The sequence below is a fragment of the Ammospiza nelsoni genome, chromosome 3, assembly GCF_027579445.1.
Source record: "Ammospiza nelsoni isolate bAmmNel1 chromosome 3, bAmmNel1.pri, whole genome shotgun sequence".
Taxonomy (NCBI): domain Eukaryota; kingdom Metazoa; phylum Chordata; class Aves; order Passeriformes; family Passerellidae; genus Ammospiza; species Ammospiza nelsoni.
In genome coordinates, this window is record NC_080635.1 from 65531724 (window position 1) to 65555651 (window position 23928).

At 41.5% G+C, this 23928-nt stretch overlaps 2 protein-coding genes across 3 annotated transcripts in view; one reads left to right on the plus strand and one right to left on the minus strand.

The window, feature by feature from the left end:
* MCM9 (minichromosome maintenance 9 homologous recombination repair factor) overlaps positions 1–23928 on the plus strand; it is a 47010-nt gene that overhangs the window by 9215 nt on the left and 13867 nt on the right. Inside the window, exons 5-7 of one of the 2 annotated variants that reach the window (XM_059467843.1) lie at positions 251–376; positions 1611–1730; positions 4305–4502. In XM_059467843.1, the coding sequence (XP_059323826.1) occupies positions 251–376; positions 1611–1730; positions 4305–4339 (281 nt within the window). In that variant the 3' untranslated portion in view covers positions 4340–4502. Of the gene's footprint in view, positions 1–250; positions 377–1610; positions 1731–4304; positions 4503–23928 lie in introns of those variants that run through there. The other variant, XM_059467841.1, reaches the window with a different exon arrangement.
* Positions 10421–21264, minus strand: ASF1A (anti-silencing function 1A histone chaperone). Its single transcript, XM_059467844.1, has 4 exons — positions 20923–21264; positions 17316–17431; positions 12749–12925; positions 10421–10850 (listed from the first exon to the last, which is right to left on the minus strand). The coding sequence occupies exons 1-4, from the start codon at positions 21029–21031 to the stop codon at positions 10638–10640; spliced, it is 615 nt and encodes a 204-aa protein (XP_059323827.1). The 5' UTR covers positions 21032–21264; the 3' UTR covers positions 10421–10637.

Sequence of the window (23928 nt, forward strand, 5' to 3'; positions counted from 1 at the left end):
GCATGATGGCATTTCATTCCTTAAATTGCAATAGGATTGGCTTTGCTGCTGATGACTGTGACTTACTTAACTTCTGTATCATGAAGGAAGTTTGGATCAAACAACTGCTCTAGGTGCAATTTAAAGAAAATAAATTTAAATTCTCCTTCCTACCCTACTCTTCTTGCCCAAGTTATTTGTCAGTCTACATGGGAGTCCCTGGGAAACCAAGTTTTAACTCTGCTGAGTGCCATTTTTGCTCCTGTTTTAGGGAGGAATGAAATTTTGGCTAGCTTATGTCCTCAAGTTTTTGGATTGTACCTGGTGAAGCTGGCTGTAGCCATGGTGCTTGCTGGTGGTGTGCAGAGGACTGATGCTGCTGGAACTCGAACCAGAGGTTTGTATCGTTTCTAAAAGTATCACATCCTTTGTAACAGTCATTCCCATCCCTGTCCTCACCCACATTCCCCCTACCCTTCCAAAATCAAACCAGTAACAACTTGGAAGTGCAATCATCCCATTTTCTTGAGTTAGAACAAGTTTTAATCAATTTTGACTATTCTTCGAAAATCTCAGACAAGTTAAAGTGGGTGTTTAGACTTCCTCTTTTTACTTTAATTTTTTCCCAAATAAAACCCAATAGAAGCAGACTTTTAGGTTTCCATTAGGTAGAATATTAAAGGCAGCTGTTTTATCTGAAACATCTCACTTTTTATTGTATAAGTGACATTTTGAATTTATTTCTAGTAGAATATTCCCAGCAGTATTTGGCATCAAAGGATGGAATCTTAATGTTTCCTTAATGTGGATCACTATAGTACGTTAAAAGGAAAAATTAAAGGATTAATTTTACTTTCTAATGCCAGACTTTTCCATCTGTGATTGTCACCACATCTCACTTAGTCTTGTAACTCCAAGTTACCTGCCTGCTGATTTGCCTTCTGTTGTTGTTAGATGGCAAATATGTCATGTGCCAGGTGGTACACAGGTCATAATCTACGTAGGTCATAATAATTTTTAAAAGTATGTCTCTGTATACAAATACAGGATTTTCTTAATGCTCTAACAGCTAAAAAAATTATAGACTTTATATTTGAATTGAAGATGGATTTTGTAGAAAACAGTGAAAAAAGTTTAGAGCACTACTGAGATTGTAGCAGATGAATTATTTACTTCTGTAATTTCATTGTTGTGAAAAGACTAAAGTTGTGTAACCGTTGGCAAAGAATTACTTAAGCAAAACAGCCTGCTGATTTTATTAGTCCATTTTGAAATAATTTAAATAACTGAATAGTGGAATGGTAACTAAAACCTGGTATCCTTCTGTTTCATATTCAAGAATGAGCTGAGTCTGAGAAATTAGTATTCAAAAATGTAAGAACTCATATTACAGGAAGTGTCAAATACCTGCAAACACTTCACAAATACTCAGTTGTAAATATTTGTGTCTAGATGACTTTATTAAAAAATGTATTTATCACACCAAATAAATAGTGCAAAATTACATATTTTAATGTATATATAATGCTAAATTTTAGATGAATATGAGAAGTATTATTTAATCTGAGCATTTTGTGTCAATGTTTGTCTGTATATGAACTGTCTACTCCTACATCACTGTTTTCCCCCAGGTGAATCACACCTTCTGTTGGTTGGAGACCCAGGTACAGGGAAATCTCAGTTCCTCAAGTATGCAGTAAAGATTATGCCACGCTCTGTGCTTACAGCAGGAATTGGATCCACAAGTGCAGGTATGTGCTTCTTCAGCTGTGACAGGTTATCTCTCACTCAAGTATGTTTGTATAGAAGCCTTCAAGTATGTGAACATGTGTGCTTAGGTTGTTGTGAGCACATTTGAAGCAGAGAACTGCTGTGGGGGCATGTGAGGCCTGATCTGACTCTCTGCAGTCCTGCCTCTTTCTCTGTATCCATGAAGGACTGATGAGCTAGCAGGGAGCCTGACAGGCCTCATCCAGAGACACCTCTCAGTGCTTTGCTAGCAGAGAGTGATCTGGACCTGTATTTTTAGCATTTCCCAGCTATGACAAATATGACATCTTTCCAGAGCTCACGCTGTGTGATGAGCTCGCGTCATTTGGTTTCTCCTGAACAGATAATCTCCTCTCTTCTGTTCTTGTATGTGTTCTGTCTGGTGCCAGTTTGATTTCTGTTTGCTTTCTGGAAATTCACCCCTGTGTTGAGGAATTATTTCTTACTCATGAAGATGGTTTTTAAATGGTTTCAGAGAGCAAGTGGTTTTTTTTCTTTTTTTTTCTCTTTCTTCCTTTTGTTAAATTTAGGCGTGTCCCAGCTGGCTCTCAATGCTAGCCATCTTTGCAAACTCTTCTGGGACAATGTACAGGGTCAGATTACCTCTGCCAATGACTTTATTTGAACAAATGAATATACTACTTGTATGTTCAAAATCACAAAATAATTAGGGTCAAATCCCAGTGTCTCAGCTAGCTTGTGTAACTTGAATATTCCTTAGAGAGTGCTGCTTATCATTGTATGTCTGGGAAATAGCATTATTTGTACATGAGAGAACCAGAGGATAAATCTTCCCTAGCTATGTATATACTGACTCTTCCATAGCTGTGGAGGTGGAACATGATGTTGAACATGTACACTCCTGCGTGCAGGGAACTTGTTATGAAACACATACGCCTCTGACTTTCCATTCAAACTCTTAACAAATAGGTCTGGTGCGAAGCCAGAGAGAAAATTTTGGCTTAGCAAAATCTTTTCTCCACTTTTTGTTCTGTGTTAAGAATTTAGAACAATCTGTGTAATTTCAGATTTGCCAGGGGACTCGCAGTGACCTGGAGTGCAATTTTGCCATGTATTTCAGTGTGACTTTGCCCATTTTTGTAAGAAATAATTTCCTGTGTCCATTGCTCTCAGTCTCTGATGTTCCTGTTGCCTTCTTCACTATGTCTCCCTCCCATGCTTCACCTTCCTGATCTGAATATGATCTGATTTCCAGCTCAGCCATGATGGCTAGGTTCAAAGACACGTCCCTGAAGACAAATATTGCAGTTTATATGCTTACTGTGGTATATGTGCACTAACGATGTGTGGAGATAAAGTTTCATCTCATTAGAGGATTGTCTTGGGCCTTTAAATCATCCCTTTTTCACTTAAATATTCCTTATTTTTAAAAAACTTCTCTCTGTCCCTTTTTCCAAATCTGACAGCAGCACCAGATTTGTAATTTAGAATTCTTCAGGACCATTATCACAAGTGAAACTTGAGTGCCTAGCAAGGCATCTTATTAACCTAGTTTAATTTCAGGGAACCTTTCCATGGCTAGAACTGCTGGACTAAGGTATTAATTTCTAGACCAGGAGTTTGGATGTTGTTTGAATTACTATTTTCTTTGTCTTTCCTGTGCAAGGACTGTCTTATGAATCTGCTTGTAGCTAGCTGCACCTAACATTGACTTTTGTAAACTTGCTCTCTGTGCAGAAGCTTCAGATTAGTTTGGAGAACTATTAAACTGCTTTACTTTCTTGTCATAATTGAACACTTTGAATTACCAGTTTCTGCTTTCCCAGAGAGGACAGCCCTAATGCACATTCTTTCCTCCAGTGTATGAATATTAAATATCTAAGTTTCACTTTCAGCTAGTTCTTTGCTGTATATAAAAAGCAGTCTGAATTGCATTTAATTGCTGGTTCTGGGATTGCAGTCCACATGGCCAAAAGACACACCTGAGAGTGGGTAAACCCTAATTAACTCCTAAAAGCTGGGTCCCTCTTTTAGAGAAAACTGCCGGTACCTCACCAGCCTTTAGTAAGAGTCTGTGTACACTGACACCTTGTGCCCATCTGGTACTGGTTTACTGGACACAAGCTATCAAGTTATTTAAGCATTGAATTAGAATTCTGTGTCCCAAACTGTGTCATACCAGTTTTACTTGGTTTTCTGTACAAGTATTTATTTGTACCAGGACAGCATATTAGGTCATTAACGTTCTCCTTGTGCCAAAATTCTCTTTCTTCCCTGCTATACCTTGGGCATCACGTGCTCTGAGATCCACTATGACACTTTGTGCCCCTGCAGTATCATGTGCCTGCTGCAGTCCATTAACCCATACCAACGTGACTGGAATTGGCTTGTAGAATTTCAGAATAGAGTGACCTAACTCCTGCAGCTTAATTTGCTCTTGGGCCTCTGCTTTTTCAATCAGGTTCCTGCCTTCCCCTCCACTTTCTAAACAAAGTCTCTGCTGTTTTACCTGATTCAGAAAGTACAACCCAGGAGAAAACCCTGCTTTCTTGCTGAAGGTTTGGAAGACCTTCATCTTTCTATCTCACCCACAGGCTCAGGTTGCCCACTTGCTGCAAACAGCCCTTAGAAGTGACAGATAACTTGTTCTCGGTTTTGAAAAAAACTGAACTTTACCTCCACTCAGTGAGTAAGTTTCTTAGCTTACTTATTTATTAAAGTTGCCTTTCTTTCAAACACTTAGCAGAAATTTTCTGTTGCAAATTTTCTACAAGTTTAGGACTTATATGAGGAACCGGGGTTTGTTCCTCCCACATCTCTTTAATGACAGTTGCAGGCAGACCAGCCCACATGCAACAACTCCATGGTAAAAATTTATTTGACCACTGTAGGACTTTGTGATCTGTAAATGAAAGATGGGGGAACCATCTGTCCCACTGTTTCATTCTGTCTACACTGGGTTTTTTTACTGGCCGGGTTCATTCTCCCTGACTTGTGTCTCATCTGAGAATCACAGGGAGTCACTCAGCTACCTTTTATTTTTAGAAATTGATACACAGTTTTCCATAAAGATAGAGACTTAGAGAGGCTTAGCAAGATCTCTCTGGGAGTTCTCACCTTACTACTGAGTTAAATAAACTGTTTTGCAGGCCCCAGAGGCACACTGCCGCTTATGTTTATTTGGATGAGATAATCACTAGTAAGAAAACATTTCATTTACCTCTGGAGCTTGAGATTTGCAGTGATCAAATGGTGTGCAACAGGAACCAACACATGCAGCAGCTGGCAGATCTGGAGCTCATGGACATCCAGGACTCAAAGTCATTCTGCTGCTTGTTAGTCATTCTGCTGCATATTTGACTGTTCACACTTCTTGAAAATTTTGTTTGGTGTTGCATCCCTCCGCAGATTGATTGCTTAAAGAATTTTGTGAACTGTATTTAGAACAGCTTGCCTAAAAATCTGGGAGACTATCAGCTGTTTCTCCAGCTCTCCAGCTCTGTATAACATGCCTTTCTGAGCTGTGTGACATGTACCCTTATAGCCTCTCCTCTAGAGCCTCTGCAGAGCCTTGCAAATACTTCCTTTTGCTGGTATTTTGTCATGTCTAACACTGTCCATATCATGGCAACAGCAGTTTGCTACTGATTTCCTTCCTTTTCATTGAAGAGAACTGACTTGAGGGAAACCACCCCTTTTCTTCTTCCATGGTAAGCTTTCCCCTGCTGGGCAGGCTTCAGGTGCTAACAGCTGTCTCTCTTCTGATCCATTAGAAACCAATCCAAAGCCACTGACATGAGCCGTCCAGCTGTGGTTATAAATAGAGTACACATGGTGTCAGTATCCTGAGGTATGCAAGACTCTGAAACTGGAGATACTTTTCCCTCTGTGTAGATCTCCAACTGTTCCTGTGCCTTCCCTAGTTGACATAAACCAAAGTAGTGCCAGGAAACCATTTTTCACCATGGATTCATACCCTGTCCCTGATAAAGTTATTAATACAGATGCAGCCTTTAGGTCGTCACTTTTCTCTGATCATCACTTCTACCATGGGATTGTTTTCCTGAATACTTATAATTGTACATGAACTCGATCAGTGTGTAACCTGAAAATATTTTCTTGAGGATGGCTTCACTGGCTGTTCCTTCAACATCTGGGCCTCAAGTTGGAAAGCCCTTAGCTCTACAGGAAGTCTACTAAACTTGTTGAGGAAAAGAAATTTGAAGCTGTGATCAAATATTGTCATACATGCCCCATCTATAACAATGTTCCACTTTTTTAGTTCCCTTAATTTCTTCTCAGTAATGCTGTTCCAAAATGGCTTTGTCCTGAGAGAGCTTACCTTGTCTACCTGCACGACAGAGATATTTAGCCCAAGAGATACCAAACTTCAAAAATTTTGGTTTTTTTCAAACAGCTATATATCTGAAGGCCCATAGTTGGTTTGGATGGGAAAAACTGCAGGAACATTTCTTGTCATGTTCGTTGAAGGTTTCAGGTCTTACACACTTGTAACATCTCCAGGCCAGCCTTCATTAGACTTTTTCATCCTGCTGTTGAAATAGCAGGCATTTCAAGCAGTTGATTTTTGGATGAAAAACATATCTTCATCCTTTCCTGTATCATACTGTGAAGCCAGTCCTTCTTTCCTGTTTGTTTCTGCCCCACCCTTCTAGTGAGAAAGGACAAACTGGAGGATACCTTTATTTTGAAAGGTTGGCCTCGTTATCTCATGGGGTCAAGGCAGTTTTGGAGGCAGACCACAGAACTCTGTAAAAGTTTCTGCCAGTTCAGTTCAGCCAGTTCTTAACACCTTAACACTGCAGGTAACATGCAGCTGTTGTCTCTTGCATCTGGTGTAGCACACATGCCTCTTTCCTCTGACTTTCTCTTGTCTGCAGTCCTACCCCTTAGGCCATGGACAGTGAGTACTCAGCCATGCCTCCAAAACTGCATTACCTAAAGCTGGAAATGTTTAAATGTATCCTCCCTCCACCCCCCCCTGCAATGACCCCCTAAGTTCCATGTAGAAGCCTTTGGTTTGCCTTTAAGAAAGGCTTCCTAGAGCTTCCAGCTGGCTCTTCCTTATATCACTTTTGCCCAGACCAAAAATTAAAGGAAAAAGCTCTCCATCTATCTTCTCCAGCATTGCTCTCATATCACACAGTACAAAACCAACTTTTAAGAAGCAGAAGCGTAACTGGAAACAGAAATGGGAGTGCCTAGGAAGAAGAGTTCCACACACACTGCCAGCCCTTACACGCAGTTGTCAGTTTTGCTGCATCTTCCTGGCTGGCACTTAGCAGGGCCCCCCCAGCCAGCAATCACAGCAACAATTAACCCATCATCTCCTGACCAAACTTCTGTGGCTCTCAAAGTAAATTACATCATCTGTACTCTTGCAGATGCATAAGGAATAGGGTAGTTAGGTACATGAAGGATCTGCAGCTGTCCAGACAGAGGCCAGAAGATCTAACTTTGCCCTTTTCTGTCCCTGATAAATGAGGATTTACCAGGAGTATACGTGTATAGCACATTCGAGGTTTTTCCCTTTTCCTTCCTACCAACATTTTTAGATGTCAGTAGACAATCAATCTAGCTACAAGTGGCTACCTTTCAATCTGAGCTGACTTCCAGAAAACCAGCAGCTGAGGCACTGCAAAAAAAAAAATGGACTGTCAGATCACCAGAGTTCTTTGTGACTTTGTCACTCCCATCTCACGAATACAGTGTGTCTGGTAAGCCATAAACTGTAGTTATTGTAGTAAAGCTCCAAGTTGCTTCATTGTTGAAGATTGGTAGGTAGGGTTGGCTTTTTCAGTGGAGCTTTGTAAAGCTACTGGAAAGATGAAATTTCACTAGTCTTTATTTTGATGGAGCTGGAAGAACCATTTTGCCTCCTTCAAATTGAAGTGTCATAGTAATTCAGATTGAAGGTGATGCCTGAATAAATCAGTGACTATAAGCTGAAGGAGAACTTTTTTCCAAGCTAGATATGAAAACCACACACATTTTTCATCCATGTTACCTTGTCTGATCCATTTACTTCTTTGTACATTAATAACGAATGACAGTCGCATAATGGTCTGCCTGCCTCAGATGCAAACACAGTGAGATACATCACCAGTCCTGTCAGCAGAATCTGTAGCACTGCTTTGCATCTTGGTGGCCTCTTCAAGTAAAAGTTTGTGGCAAAGTGAAAACATCTTCAACCTTGAAATTGTAATGCTGTGATGTCAGCACTGGTTGGCTGTGCACAGACCTGCTGTTTTAAAATGTTCAGAGATCAGGGACAAGTCTTTACAGATGCCCTACATGCATTCTATCTTTTAATACCAGTAAGTTTGTGCTGTGATACTGCCTGAAGTCTCTGGGGGACTGGAAGTTGGTTCCTCAAATTCTTTGTCTCTGGAACATGATTTTGTCAGGAAATGCGATACTCAGACGGCAGGGTGTATGGATTGCTCTGATCTGCCATAGTTGCGAAGACCTGAGGGACCCAGCCTCTCAGAAACCACAGAAATGCCGTTTATCTTGCAAAGTTCATGAGGTAGGGTTGTTTGTTACCAATTTTCACCAAGCACAGCATTATTTTTCCTGCTATTGGTAGGTCAGTGCTATCCAAGCCACATGAGTGTATCAGGTAAGGTGGTGCAAACTTTACTGCAGCATCCTACCACAGTCAAGCCTGAAGTTTATTGCACACAAGTTCTCATGCACAGATGACTTCTCAAACTTTTTAGACTGACAACAGAGCTTCACTTTTCCATTTCTCTAAATTAATTGGTTTGCTGGGTGGCATCACTTTGCTGCCTAAATTTTGTAGTTGGTTTGGCAAGAGCAGCAATAATGGTTTGCTTCCATCGCTTTGTGGCATATGCTTCTAAAAAGCCTTCATGCTAGCAGTGGGATGGGCTCTGGTTACAGCTTGTACTTGAATCACATTTTCATTGGAATATTCAATAAAGGCAAGAGCTTGAGATACTACTACAGTAGCCTTAATTTCAGGCAGACTTCACAAGCCTGTCAATCCTTCAGCAGATAACTAAGTTATTTACATGCTTACATTTATGAGCTATCCTAAATAGATTTATAAATAGAACATAAAGTGCATGAGAAATCTCAAAATGTCACTGCAGGCCTAAAACTTGCACTATAATTGAAAATCAAAGATAAAGTTCATGGAATTTCAGCCCTCAAGTGAAGTAAATGCTAGTTCACAGAACCAGTTGTGTTAAGTCCTACCAATGAGTGTTAATATTTTTAGATTTTTGGTTATCACTTTAAACAATTAGATATTGTTAAGAGCACATATTAGAACTAGGCCTCCAAAGATTAATGGATTTCATTAATTCATTCATCCACCCTAGATGCGTACTGCTGAGTTTCCATACACGAAAAACATTCAGATCAGGTCACTCCTTTCCAGTTTCAAAACCACACATTTGAAATGCAGACAATTTCACTAATGATGTGGGAAGACAGAAGCTCTGTCTGGGACATCTTCATCCCATTAGAGAATGCAGAAAGAGAACAGCAAGCATTCTGTATTTAATTTAATACACTGTCAATCATCATGAAATCTGTCTTTTTTTGAAGGGCCCAGAACCTACAAAGGTTCATAATTTGAGCAGTGACTAGTAAATAGAACTATATTCCTCTAACCTGGCATGACAGATTACAATTTAAATGCACATACAGGCACAGTAAATATAAATAAGGCTAATGAGGATTGGAAGGAATAACTAAATTCTTAAGTGTCATAATAATGGTTTAAGTCTTGACAGGTTACTGCTTAGTTCCTTTCATCTTCAAGGATGCCTCAGGTAATAGGGATGTCTCACTGCAAAAGCTTCAAGGCAAAGTAATGTATTCTTGAGTGTCTCGTGCCTGCCACAACAGGGTTCATACCAGTAAATGGGATTGCCTTAAAGGCTAGAGAGAAAACAGAGAAGTTTAAAATTCCATGTGTTTCAAAAAAAATGAAAGAAAACACCCAAACTCCTTACTACTACTGAAAAAGACTACAATAAAGCATGCCTGAAAACAAACACACTAACCAGTAGTAATCCATAATAATCTTACAGAAGAACATATTTGGGATATTCACACTATTTCTTTTGAGGCTTAGAATCTTCCAGTAATTGCTTGCATCCTTTCAACCACCTGTGTATGCTATTAGGGTTCCTGAAAAAGGGCTCTGTCCTGAGGTACCCACCCCAATTCACATGAAACACTGTCCTGAACAAAACCACAGTTTGACTAAACAGCAGCAGCAAGAGATTAAAAAAAAAAAAATCCTAAAATCCAAGATAGCAGATGGTAAATTGCAAATTGCAGGCATTAAGTAACAAGTATGTGTCTTGAAAGGAAAAGTAGCTTGCACCTAAAATTATACTGTGCTGTCTGCTTTCAGAGCAAAAGGACATTTTTGGACTTTGTTATTAAGAGATAGTTACTTTCTTTGCACTTCATCTAATGACAATTTTGTTCTTAAGATGCTATTAAAGGGCACTTTATATTTGGCAATCTGGATAGCAGAGACGAGGACATGGCACTATTCCTTCATTTTGCCTGAATGTTTTAACTTTTAAATTTTTTTTAGCTTTTAATAGTGCTTACAAAGTAAGGGGGGAGGGGAGAGAATACATATACTTTAATCAGGTTTGGTTTAGACCACATAGAATAACACATTAGAAAAAAAAGGCAATTACTTAAAAATAGTTGTATTTATATTTCACAATCTGCTCAAATACTGTTTGTTTGTTGGGTTTTTTCTGTTTTTTTTTTTTTTTATAAACTTTCTACAGGATGTTTTAAAACAAGTTCTTCACATTGCTTCAACTATGTACTTATGGAATTTGAGGGATAGTTCTGGTTGTTTTTACAGTTTAACACATATACAGTACCAAAAGGATGGTGGTTAGTCACATGCAGTCCATATGAGATTCTAACATAACATTTAGTGAATTTTCTGATGTTGACCACCCCTTTGATGCTGAAGGTAATGCATCTGTGGAAAGCAAGGACTGTAGATTTGGGTTACTGCTCTCTGCATCTTCCAGTTTTTCAGTGTTGTCCTCCCAATTAATGTGGAATCTTGTGACTCTGGGATTAGATGCCAAAATATTCCTTTGAAGCTGGGAAAGAAGAAAATATATGGATTGTAATGTGCACATCTAAAACTGGAGTTCATATGCATATAGATTTTCTTCCTTTTAGTCCCTATAGCCTTGTTTGCTTAACAGTTTGTTTAAAAAGGGAATTCACATCAATGTGAATCTATAGCTACTACCTATGGATCAGAAATGTGCTTACAGTACACCACTTATTATTTTCCCTAATATTCTCCTCAGCAAAATAACCACTTTCTCAAGAGTGTTTTAACTGTTCTGCAAGGTCAAGGCTGTGAAAGAGATCCACAAGTAAACTGCAAGTGTTTATTATTTTATCCAGCTTTTAGTAAAGCAAATAACTTGTACCCCCACAAGGATTTTGCAAACCACAGTACTTGATCAAATTTTGCATCAACTTTATGGTATTTGCAATACCTATCAATTCCATCAACTTCTCATCTTCATTTAAAAGTACAACCTTATCCTTAAACTACCAAACTTCAGACTGATTTCACTAAGAGGATTTATCAACTAAAGTTTTAAAATAAAAACATTTATATTTGGAAAATACTAACACTGTGGCAGTGGACGTGATTAGTCATTTATCTTATTCTCATGGCTGGCCTTCATTTTCTTTTGAAAACATGTGGAATTTGTTTATGTATCCAGCAAAAAAAAAAAAAAAAAAAAAAAAAAAAAAAAAAAAGCTGATTTTTTTCCTTATTTTGAAAAGGGGTGAAAGAGTATATATTGTTACCTGGAGGATGGCAACTTAGAGCCAATGGACACTCACTATGGTATTTCAGACTGATGACAGGAAAGGTTTGCTTTGTCCATTTTATTCTCCAAGAAAGTATACTCTCATTAAGTATTTCCTGACCCTTTACACTAACTAAAAAGACTACTTATTTTTTAGAAGCTGGTAGAGCTTATTGCCTAATAATTAATCAATCACTTTAATAACCTTCTACTTGTACACTTCCATTTTTTTCCCCAAGTCACATTAAGTACTCTATACAAACATATGATAGCTTGTGCTGTTCTCTTCCATAGCAGCAAAGCTAGCTTTTTATATACACAGAGAATGAAGATAAGTACTTGTAGGCATTCTAAATTCAAGCATTTAAAGGGAGTCACCATTTTGGCATTGGCAACCAACATAACAAATAAGTTATGTTTTAAGTGAAAGAAATAAAGAAGAAAGGAACATATATCAAGTTTAAGAATCCTCAAACTTTACTGTAATTTTCAGTAATTTTTTTTAGTACCTGATCACTGAAAATATAGTTAAACATAGAAAAACATACTATTTCATTTCATCTTTTAATTCTAGTCCTGGTTTAATTATTACCATGAAGGATATATGCTTTTATAACTTTATCTGTACATTTCCTTTGTAAAATTAGACATTTATCAGATAATGATCCAACCAGGCTACCCATGTTCTCTCATTTTACACTTATTTTGTTCCTCAGTTTGTTTGTTACAGTTTTGCAGAAACTGTAGCTCTGACAGCTGAGTAACAACTGTAGTAAATAAATATCTACAACTTAGTTCCAGGTTGCTGGACTTAGAAAAAACATTATGATGGTTGATGGGCTTAGAAAAACATGTTTTTCTGAAGAACACAGCCATTTTATAAACAGCAGTGCAGGTGGGAATAAATCCAATGGTTTATTTCACAGTCAGTGTGAAAGTACAGCCAAGTCTTCAGGATGGTGGAAATTTTTGATAGTCTCTCAGTATTCACTAAATTTATGACAACTACATGGCACTTGTAGTCTGTCCCCCCAAGTATTTTCCATTATTTGATGCCTCATTCCATGCATTTAATGAAACCACTTGGGGCTTAGGTCTGTTTCTTAAACACCTTTTTCTATAAGCATACCTCTGACACATGACTAAAACAAAACATGCCTTACCTTAGAAAAATCTGGCTTTACTGGTGGATTCTCTCTCAGTTCTGTTTCAGTGTATTCATTGTTTACATAGTAGCCGACTCTAATAAATTCTTGACCTCGGTAAGTGCATGTAATTAGCACAACTGTTACACCTACTGCATCTGCATCTGGAATAAGCCCTGGGTTAGGTGCATCAGCCTGAATGTGAAAGGGAAAGATAAATTAAAATTGATAGCACATGCCTACCTAGCAGGGGACTCTCAAGTAGTGTGTTTCAGCAGCTAAGTAGTGACTATATTTAAAATTGTTCAAGTTAACCAGAAAATATACTGCTTTCACAACATCAACTCTAGATTTAGAACACCATCCTCCAACGACAGAATTGGAATACAGTAAAATTGTTTGCTGACATTTCTCATGGGCAAATGGCCAAGTTTGATCCAAAACTCCTTTTAAATATATGATCAGCTGAACCACTGTTCACACAGGGCTACCAACATCACTCCAGTTCTACAGTGCCACAGTTCTCCAGCCCATCTTGATAATTGATTAGAGCAAGATTTTCTCATACACCCTCAAGGTTGAACTGGTCTGTATGTGTGCTCTTAAGAAGACTATATCCTTAAAACTACAGACTGCAAATTATAGTTCAGCAAGAAAAGGGATGGGCTATGGTAAGGTTTGAGCTGTTCCACAGATTTCTAGGAAAGGAATCTGACTTCATTCCTAATACCCATATTCATTAAAATTTATGCAGTTAACTGCATCATCTCTTCAAGACACCTGAACACTTTCTACCAGTATGCAAACCTAATTACTATGCAACTGATACAATCTTCCTCAGTGTCCTTACTTACCATGGCTCTGCAGTTACTTATCAATAAAATTTGCCTCATAAAATGTGGCTCACATCAGTCCCTTAAAATGCCTCCTAACTGCCACATCTCTTGATAAAATGTGATGCCTGATTCTGCGGCAGGATTTAAAGTAACAGCAATACAGGCACAGTACAACAGCTTCATATTTACAATTCCACATGAAGATCTGAAGTCAACAGTAAACACCCATGTGAGAACAAGCTGGTATTAGTAACGTGTGTTCAGATGGTTTGGGTGTAACAAACCTTGCCTAATGACAGAGGATGAATGGAATTAATGCCTGTTGTCCCTCTCATTCCTACTTTTCTATAGTATTTATATGCTTCAGCATGGTGAGATTTGGGAGCTGCTGCTCATGCAGCATTGGCATCTAATCTTTGCCACTTCAATTTTAAGCCTTCAAACCAGTCTAGCTTTTTGTGAGAAGCTGTAGGCACTTTGCACAAGAATTAGATGAGTCAGACCTCTCGGGTAGAAATACACCCAAGGGAGGAGAAGAAACCAGGGAATCAGGTACAACTCCTCTTCCTCCAGCCCTGAAGGAAATAGAAAATGACTGAATGGCTTTACAACTAGCATAGGGGAATGGAAAAGATGGCCAAGAAACAGAAAAAATGCAGAAGCTTGAGGAAATCACAAGAACTGCCAATACAGTTTACTCATTACTTTAACTCAGTAGTCTTGTTTTAACAGTGCTCTGAGCTATCTGATCACTTTAAATTCCACAGTAATGGGCAACAGAAGAACCATATTCTGTTTAACTCCCCATTAAACTTAACTTCCATTCTGATGTAGGATATTAGTCTTCCAGGTTCCCTCTGTCATTTTCTGTCTTGTAATATCCTATGACACAGTTCTGAACCCAAGGAAATACTCTGTTCTAATTCTACTAATCTCTCAAGCATCGTTTTGCTGCATGAAAAAGACACTGAAGACTGTTTAAAACAAGTTTTTTCAGATTTTCAACTTCCTGGTTTTGTCAAACTCCTTAATTACTCAGGAACCAAACATCATACACAGATGGCAGAAAAAAAGAGCTTGGTACGACCAATTGATAAATAAGCAGATTACCTGCAAACAGATATTTTGGTGGGCAGAGACAGTAGATTAATTTTTGCATAAAAATCACTGTCTTAATATGCCATAATTATGCTATAAATTACCCAAGAATTTGATGAAATCAGCCCACATGTTGCCTTGAATCTTGCTTTTCCACATGATATTTATTCTCATAGCTATTGCTTCAGAGTAGGTAGCAAAGGTTATATGTGCACTTAAGGATAGTAAATTATTTATGTGCTTATATGCTCAAAAAAGTTTCTGTGATTTTATTACAAATTCCCAAGAGAATTGAGAAGGAATCAGGTTTCATTGTGTGTATCTTGGGATTTAGAAACAAACAGGCCAAACTGTGGGCCTTTACTATTGAAACCCTTTTAAAGGTAATGTTTTGGGGGTTTAAACAAAAAGCTGCTTTTCCAAGTCTGAAAAGCACATTAATTGTCCATCTTTCTGTAAAGCTCAATTCCCAACTTTTCACATCATTTTTTCATCTAAGGTATTTCTGTCATCCTTAGTAATGTATCTATGTGGTACTCCATTTTAGTTGCTATTTCAGCCATTTTCCTATCTAGAAGAATCTACAACAGATTATCTGAAAATTTTATACTCCTCTGCAAAGGTCCTTTCCTTATGCTATTCCCCATGAACACAATCTCTTTTCTTTGTGTCACATGCCTCCTGCAGTTCTGTGCTTTGCCCTGTTCTTGCCTTCCCTTGTTTTCTCCGTATCCCAGGCTGCTTCAGCTTGGTTAATAAAATTGCTTCAGTCATCAGCAAAGGCTTGCAGCACTTTGGGTTTTGGTGGTTTCCTGTGTACACATGTGCTGAGTCCTACCCTCACCTGAAATCCAGAGCCTTTGAAGTGTAATATACTCAGACCCAACTGTACTTCCGTAAGAAATAAAAAGTATATTTTAACAGATGGAATCTCTCAAAGCAGGACCTACTCCAATCTAAGCAAAATCTCTACACATCTCCTGATTTAGCTGTAGTGTCATTTATAACCACAATACAATTACTGAGTCCATTCTACAGAAACTGCAAGACCAGTAAATTTAATTTGAGACCTGCCTAATCATACAGCCAAAATGTGCCTTTTTTAGGCACCTGCTTCTTGCTCCTTTCCTATCACCATCAACAAGGAATCTTTGGACCTTTGATTGAGAACAGTGCATCTTCAAATTAGAAATGTAAATGCCAGCTGATTTTCCACCATACAAACACAAGGTAGCCCCTCTGAGAGCAATAGAGGATCACCTATTTCGGACCAATTAATGCCATAAGCTATAATGGCTTGATAATGGAAAAACTGTTAATAAATGATGCATTTGTTACACATCTGCTTTATTTGTAGTGTGGAAAAATTAGGCCTGGCTCCAAAACCAAACAGAAATGTTTCAACACTGATTTGGGTGGTTAATAAATGCTGCAACACCCAGTCTAATCCTATTCCTTAAGCCTGTTCTTTAAGGAAAAAACCAAAACAAAAAGGCCCAGAATCAACAAACACCCTCAAAATGCCAAATAAACTACCCTTCCTGCAACTTACAGGATTAATCAGGATTGCTTCACAAATGTTGGTATTATTTTAAACCAGTTACAGCAGCCATGAGAAATAAGGGAGCCAGCACTTCACTGTTCTTTAATGCTCATACTTCAGCATGCGTTTGCCATTAGTTAAGTGAATGTAGACTATTTGGGAAAATAGCAGAGTTCTTATACAATAATATGTACTCAGTTTCTATCTGATTTTTTATCCAATGGATTTTGCTGTCAGTTTACAAAAAATATAGTACTTCATAGAGAAAATGAGTTTTAATAAAAATTACAGTTTTGAATAAATAGACTAACAAAAACACCCCACCACCACAAAAGAAGTTATCCCAAACAAAAGAAAGCTTCTGTAAGAATTCAGGCAAGTCCACTTGAGGTTTTTCCCCCTGCTTCTCACTGAATTAAAACAGAAACAAGTCTAGGCCACTAAGTCATCTTAGTGTTGCTCTTTCCCTATTTTCTTTTCTTTCGTTATTCCTTATAAACTTTTGGCATTAACAGCAGTATTTTATAGACTGTCACATGTTCTAGGTTATTTTTTTTGCAGTCTTGACCTACACACTTGTATACCTCCCATTTACCAGTGAATTTCTATCTTTATTTTAGAAATCACTGTATTTTGTTATGATTTAGCGTGCTTAGCCAAACATCACAGTTGACCATGTGTTCTGCCAAACAGAAACAAACATCTTGATTATTCCAGCTGAGTTTTTCAATTATTTTGTTGGTCTGATCCTCTGAAGGTGTTGTGTACATTAACCTAGTGCTCCTGATTGTCTGAAACTGCTACCAGCAGCAGAAGAGGTGTAAACCAGGCACCTGGCACTGCTGATTATGAACCAGAACTAAATTATCAGTAGCTATGGGAACTGTTCTTTTATCAGTTACTATTGATACCACAAATAAAAATATAACCAAGCAATATCAGAGGCAAGAAGTACAAGCTCAAGAACAGACTTTAAAGGAAGGTATATCATAGCTGAGGGGCTCACTGCAACATTTTTTCACCATTATTTTTCAAGTGCCTTTTAGTTTGATACAGTTATCCCCAATCAAATTAGCACAATTTTTAGAAAGGGTTAAATCAAACTTACCTGAAATACAAACATGTGTCTGCCTGCAGGAACAGGTCCAACTAAAACAGAGTCTAATACCTGATCATACTCTTCACTTTCAGCTGAACCCACATAAATTATTTTCCATTCCAAATCTGCATAAAAAAGAAGAAAAAAAAAAAAAACAAACATTATTTGTCATCACAGTTAGGGGATATTCTGCTCTTGCCCATCTACAATTTTGCATAGCCTAAAATTACTTCTTGGCAACAAGCCTAAAATAACAAGGACCTGTCTTCATCAGAAAAATTTACTGATGCCTGACCTTCATGAAACAGATCCTCCCACTTTCTCTCTCTAGTCAGATGTACCACAGGAACCCCTCTATTTTCACAGTGAGGTTAATTTTCAAAGTTCATACAGAGAGCAGGACCCTTTTACTAACTGGGAGCTGTGTTGAGCATCTTCTCAAAGTCTGTCAGAATGGCTGCAGCAGAGGGATGATGCCTGTAAATCATCACATCCTTGAATACTGACTAACCTCCCAAAACCAAAATTCCCACCTTGCACATACACACCTCACAGCTTAAATTACACAGATCATGGAAAGTAGTTAATTGAGTAAGAAACCCACTGGGCAAGCTCCAGGCACACTAATTGTATGCCCTCCTTCCTTCATATGTCACTTGTGTTACCTGGGAAGTACATAAAAGTACATAAAATGGTGACAGCACGACTAGACCATATTCTTAAAGACAGTGATGACTGGATCTTATTTACATCTTCAAATTTAATTATAGACCAAAAAAAAAAAATTAAAAATCAGTGTAGCATTTTGCTTCTTAAAGGCATGCACTAAACCAACATTTATTACAAATCAGTGTTTTCTAACTCAGCCTCTTCCCCACAGATGTTTCAAAGTTGAAACTGCAAATTAACCCAAATTAGCTCTTCCTGGGTCAGCTTTTCACCTTCCCTTTTTAATTCAAAAAACAGTATTATTCACACATCTGAAACTAATCTTGTAAGACAGATTTTGGGGTTATTGAAACAAAAGGGGAAAAAAAGAGACCACCATTACAAAAATCTATAACTAACACTTCTTAATTAAGCTGTGTTTCAGAACTGTACCTTAAAAACTTACATGGTGTGTTTCTTCTTTTCCCCCTGTGAACAATGCCCTGATTACCTTTACAAAAGCACAAACCTGTAAGCTGTTACATTAACTTGATTAGTACACTCGGCAAATCCAAAGGTCTGCCTCATGGTTTCTGGATGCAGGAATGGAATTTAAGCATAGAAAAAAAAATAGCACTTGAAACAGAACTTGACTGCTTTAAGATTGCAACTCTTTCCTCATTAGCGAATTCTTCTTGCTTATTTTGTTTACCATTAGTGCAGGTTTAACTATCATAAAAAACAGGGCTTGGGAAGGGATTTTACTCCTCTGTACAACACAGCAGTTTTCTAGGTACTGTATCAGAGGTTTTAGTTACCTTTTAAGCATGAAGTACTAGCTGTTGTCAGTATTGCAGGGTACTCACCCAGGATAATTAAGGGACTTTCTTGTCTTCATCTGAGGACAAATTACTACTTACAAGAAGTGAGGACTTTTAGGCTAAACTTCTTAAGACTACTACACCATCCTGTGCCATTATTCTAGGAGAACAATATATAACTTGTTCTAAACAACTCATAGTATTTAGTACTAAACATAGACTTTTTAAAAATAATTTTTAAATGTCATTTAAGTATGTTGATACAGAAAAACCACTTTAAGAAAGAGGGCTGAAGTTCATGAATTTAATTTTAGGATCAGTGTTGCAGAGCACAGGCTGAAAACAGCATCATAAACAGTTGTATTAGCAGAGGAAAGCTAAGGCACTGACTTTTTATCAAGTATACAATGGCTGTATTAAATCTTATTTTGAAATGTGAAAGATAGCAGCGCTCATCTCTAATTTATCCTATAGTCTTAACTTGCATGTTGGCGGGGGAAAGGAGCTGAGAATTCTGTATTGGACCATCTATAATTGTTCTCATCACGACTGTCGAGCGTTAACTTTAACCTAAGTCCTGAGTGTGAGGAGCACATCACATACAGCTGTGCACAAATGAAGGAAAAGCCTAACATATTGCACAGAGCCCCTGCCAGGGGCACTGCCACCTGCCACGGAGGGGGTCCGGTGCTGCCCCTCGGATGGGCAGGCTGCCCGGAGAGATCCAGCCAGCAACGTGGCGGGGCATGGAGCACAGCTCCAGCCGCTGTGTCGGTCAGTTGCAGGAAGGCAGGAGACAGGCTGAGGAGGCCTAGAGGAAAGCCTGGCTCAGGCGAGACTTCCTCTGAAGTTCCCGCCACGGCGGCCGTCCCTCCCTCCCTCCCGCGCTGTCACCATCCCGCCGGCACGCACGAGTACGCGCTGCTGCAGAGGCAGGCGGGGTGAGGCGACTTAAGCCGCAGCGATAGCGAGCCTGCCATGGCACCTCAGTCAGGACAGCACTCTTCTGCTCAGCCCTGCCCTCGCCCCTCCGCCCACGGGGATCTCTGGCGAGCAGAGGGCGCTGGGCTCCGCCGAGTGCCGCCCGGGCAGTGAGTGTCCTCTCCCGCGCACATGCAGCCCGGCCGAGCGGCCTCCTCCCGCTCTCGGGGCAGCGGCCGCTCCCCGGCCCGCCGGCGGGCACGAGCGCCCCGCGCTCCCTCCCTCGCCCGGAGCCGTTCGAAATTCCCGCCCGCGGGGCGACGCGCGGCCTCTCGGGGCGCGTCCCGCGGCCGCCCGGGGGGCGGCGCTGCGGAGCGCGGCCGGGGCGAGGGCGGCTCGCGGCCCGCCCGACTCGGGGGGAAGGCGGGAGCGCGGCGGCGGCCCCGGCTCAGGACGGGGGTCCCCGTGGGGCGGCAAGGCCGGGGCCGTCCCCCACCCGCTGGCGGCCGCCGGTAACTTTCGAGTGACTTCCAAAAATAGTGGCAGGCGGGCGGCCCCCTCCCCCGCGGCGGGGGCTCCCGCAGCCAGCGCTCCCCTCCGAGCCGTGCCCCCGACCCCCGCGCACCTACCGCGGCTGCCTGCTGCCGGCATGCGGGGCCAGCCAGTCAGCCGCCCCTGCCTCCCACCGTGAATTTTTTCCTTTTTTTTTTTTTTTTTTTTTTTTTCCAGTATTAAAATGGAGCACGAGGCCATCGAAACGCATCCCCGCGGAGCGTTTTCCGCGCTCCGAATACGGCCGGGGCTAAACACGCAGCATCCCGTGTGCCCGCGGGGATGCGCGGCCGCCGAGCCCGGTTCAACCCTCCTGTCTCCCGCTCGCTCCCCCCACGCACACACAAAGCTGGCAACATGGCTACCTCCACTCTAACAAGTTCCTCGCAACTTGAGGCAGCTCGCCGTCTCGCCGATGGCGGGGAGAGGCGGCGGGCCCGGCTCGGCGCCCAGAGCGGGCGGACACCGCCAACTTTCCCCGGCGCCGGGCTCGGCGGGAGCGGCACGTCCCCTCGCCCGGCCGGCACATCCCCTCGGCTCGGCACGGCGATGCGGCCGAGGTGGAGAGACTGTGAAATTGTAGGCGCAGGCCTGTGCAAAGTTTAAGCCTTAAATGCCCCGAGCTCGGAGCCCCGGGTTGCAAAATCCGTATCGGGGAGAAAAATTCTACTCACCTTCAGACAGGTCCTCTATGCACTCGAATGTGATTTCGAACTGGAAAGGATTGTAGAAAGGAGAAGGATTATCCAACACCACTACATTGTTCACCTGAACCTTTGCCATATTTTGGAAAAAAACACAAACAATAGGCAGAGCGTGTTAACGCCGCGCACCAAAGTCCTCCGTGCCGGGCTCCCGCACCGCACAAGCCCCCGCGCCGCTGCCCGAGCGAGGCTGCAGGGCGGCGACTTCCACAAACTTTTTTTTTTTTTTTTTTTTTTCGCCCCCCCCTTTTATTTACACCGGGAACGCTCCACACTGTTCGCCGCTTTCCCTATTTCGCTCAACTACAGCCCATTCTGCCCCTGCTCGCCGCCAGCGCCCGCCCGGATTGGCCGCTCGCCGGGCGAGGGCCCTCCCTCCGCGGGCACGGCGGGCACCGAGCGCCGGCCAGAGCGGCCTCCGCGCGCGCCCGCCCCGCGCCGCCCCCGCCGCAGCGCCCCCGCCCGGCGCGCGCCGGCAACGGCCGCCAGCAACCGCCAACTGGCCGGGGGGCGGGGCCGAGCAGAGGGCAGGGCCGAGCAGGGGGCGAGGCCAGGGCGGGGGAGGATCCTGGCGGGCTTGAGGGAGGCGCGGAACATCTGCTTCTCTGATTTCCCGGAAAACGACTGGGAGCTTATCTCTTTTCTTCTTGTCTTATTATTTTTTTTTTTTCTGTGTGCATTGAAATCCAGGCAAGGGGGAAATCAGGAGGAAAGTTCTCACAACTAATCAGCTCTCCATTCATGACCAAGAGGACTCTACCTTAATTCGAAAACTGTTGCCTTGCAATGATTTTATTTAAAAGACAAAATTAAGTCCTAAGATGCAACTTTATTTCAATTGCTGGCATATATCTTATGGGACTGTGTTTATTCTGCTTACCACAATAACTTTTATTAAAATTTATAAGGTTTAGATTAATATATGGAAGACACATGTTTTGTCAGTGTATTGTATTTAAAGTTGTGACCCCTATGAGCTGGAGAAAGTAATTTCCTTTCAAAGTGTTCACCCTCTACAAGTTGTAAACAATGTAAGACCACATCCAGCTTGGAAAGTGCCCTAAGCTGAAAGTTGAGGCTGGAAGAATAGTATGGCAAAATGTCATTACTAAATTGGAACCATGGGTAGAACAGGGACAAAACGTAGTCTTTTCTCCATTCACTTTAGCCAAAATGTTAAAGAAGCGCTGTATCTCAACAAGACAAAAAACTGCAACTAGAGCTCATTTTATAGTTTTGTTTACCTTAGTTATTAAAGGGAAGACTCAGTATTGTTTAAAAGAATCCTAAGTGGTTTTTTATATGCTAAGATTGTGCAGTATTGTATAAACAGCAACTGCAACGCTGGCAGCTTGGGAAGAGTGAAAAACTACTTTTAGTCCAGCGCTCATGATGAAATTGTTCCCAACACCTCCCAGAACAAGCACTTTTGCTGTCAGAATGCACAAAACAAGTCTAATCAAGTAGGAAGGTGCTTTCAGCATCCCCTAAGAAGAATGTGAAAGAAAGCAGTGATTCACTTACAGGCTAAACCATCTTGCCTGTGGGGCTCCACCATGTGTGCAGGAGCACTTTCAGTTTTGGGCCCATTTCAGCCCTTTGGGTTTTTGTTATGCTTTGTTTGTTGGGTTTTTATCTTCCTGTTTCTGTACTGATTGTCCTGGGTGCTGGTGGTATCTCGGGTGCCAGGAGCACCCCCAGCTCAGGGCAGTGGGGCTGGGCACTGGTGCCAGGCTCGTGAGCCCAAGCCTGCAGCCCACAGCAGGGACCTCTTGGCCACTAGCAAGGGATATCCATGCTGGGATAGAGGACCATGCTCTGTCTGGCTGGGATAGAGCCCCTGAGCACAGCAGCCTTGGATGGGGGGTGCCCCGGGGGGGACAGGCTGTCTGCAGGGCCCTGGGGGCTGCTGCTGGAGAGGCCACCCCAGAGGGGCTGTGCAGGGAGGCAAGCATGCCTGTCAGGAAGCCATCCCCTTCCTCTGTTTGTAGAAGGCTCATGTGCCCTGAAGTGCTACAAGACAGGACATTTTACCTGCACAGCAGCATTGCCGGTGAGAGGGCCCTGTGCGCAGTGCAGCAGGGGAGGCCATCTTGTGTGGCGGCAGGAGCCTGCAGCAGAGGCCATCTCATGGCTGCCATGCACAGAGTGACACTGCAGAGACAGTGACAGACACACAGCACTGCAGAGCCACTAATGTCCCTCACGGCTCGGGGGGAGAGCAGAAAGTGCCTGTGGCTCTAGGGGTGCACGTTGTGTACCCTCACCACAGAATATTCAGAAATAAATGCGCAGCCAGGCTCTCGTACTGCCTGGTACTCTGTGTTTCTGTAACTCTGCAGTGTGATTGATTGCCCATGGTGTTCGGCACATAGTCCAGGAAAACTAAGAAAGATTGGATGTAGTGGAGCAGATTCCTTATTAGAATTTGAAGTACATATTATGTCGTCAGGAAGCATTTAATTCCAGTAACTTTTTGCTGGTCATTTGCAAACAAATAGGTGCCGTGGTGGACCACACAGTTATAAGAACGTCTTTGCAGCCTTGAGCCAAATGGTGAAACAGGGGGAATTCTTGTTCAGATTTTCCCATAGAATTCCAGGAGATTTTAGGCTGGTTGCAGCTTGTCAACTACTAGGATATTTTGGGCTGAACACTGGAATGGAAAAGAAGGGCTAAAGATAGAGAAGAAGTGGGGAAATAGGGAATAGAAGGATTGGAGGTAGCTGCACATACTTGCTAACGAGTGGCCGTTTCCACAGTTATGCAGGGGTTTTGACTAGCTATCCACCCAGTGTTTTTTTATTTCTTCCTTTTCTTTTTTATTTCTTCCCCCATTTCATCCTTGGTCATCTTTGGATTTTCATTTTTGCTTAATGCTTAGAGGAAACCAAAAACTCATAAAGAAATTTAATTTCCTTAGTTTAAAGAAAGAATTTGGCTCCACTTTCTGGGGCCATGAGCTAAATGACAATT

Bases quoted from the DNA above. Each gene is read 5' to 3' on its own strand.
- ASF1A (XM_059467844.1), bottom strand. From the start codon at position 21,031: ATGGCAAAGGTTCAGGTGAACAATGTAGTGGTGTTGGATAATCCTTCT. The intron at 17,432-20,922 runs GTGAGTAGAATT...TTTTTTATGCAG, and splicing joins CATAGAGGACCTGTCTGAAG to ATTTGGAATGGAAAATAATT. The intron at 12,926-17,315 runs GTAAGTTTGATT...TTTCACATTCAG, and splicing joins GACACATGTTTGTATTTCAG to GCTGATGCACCTAACCCAGG.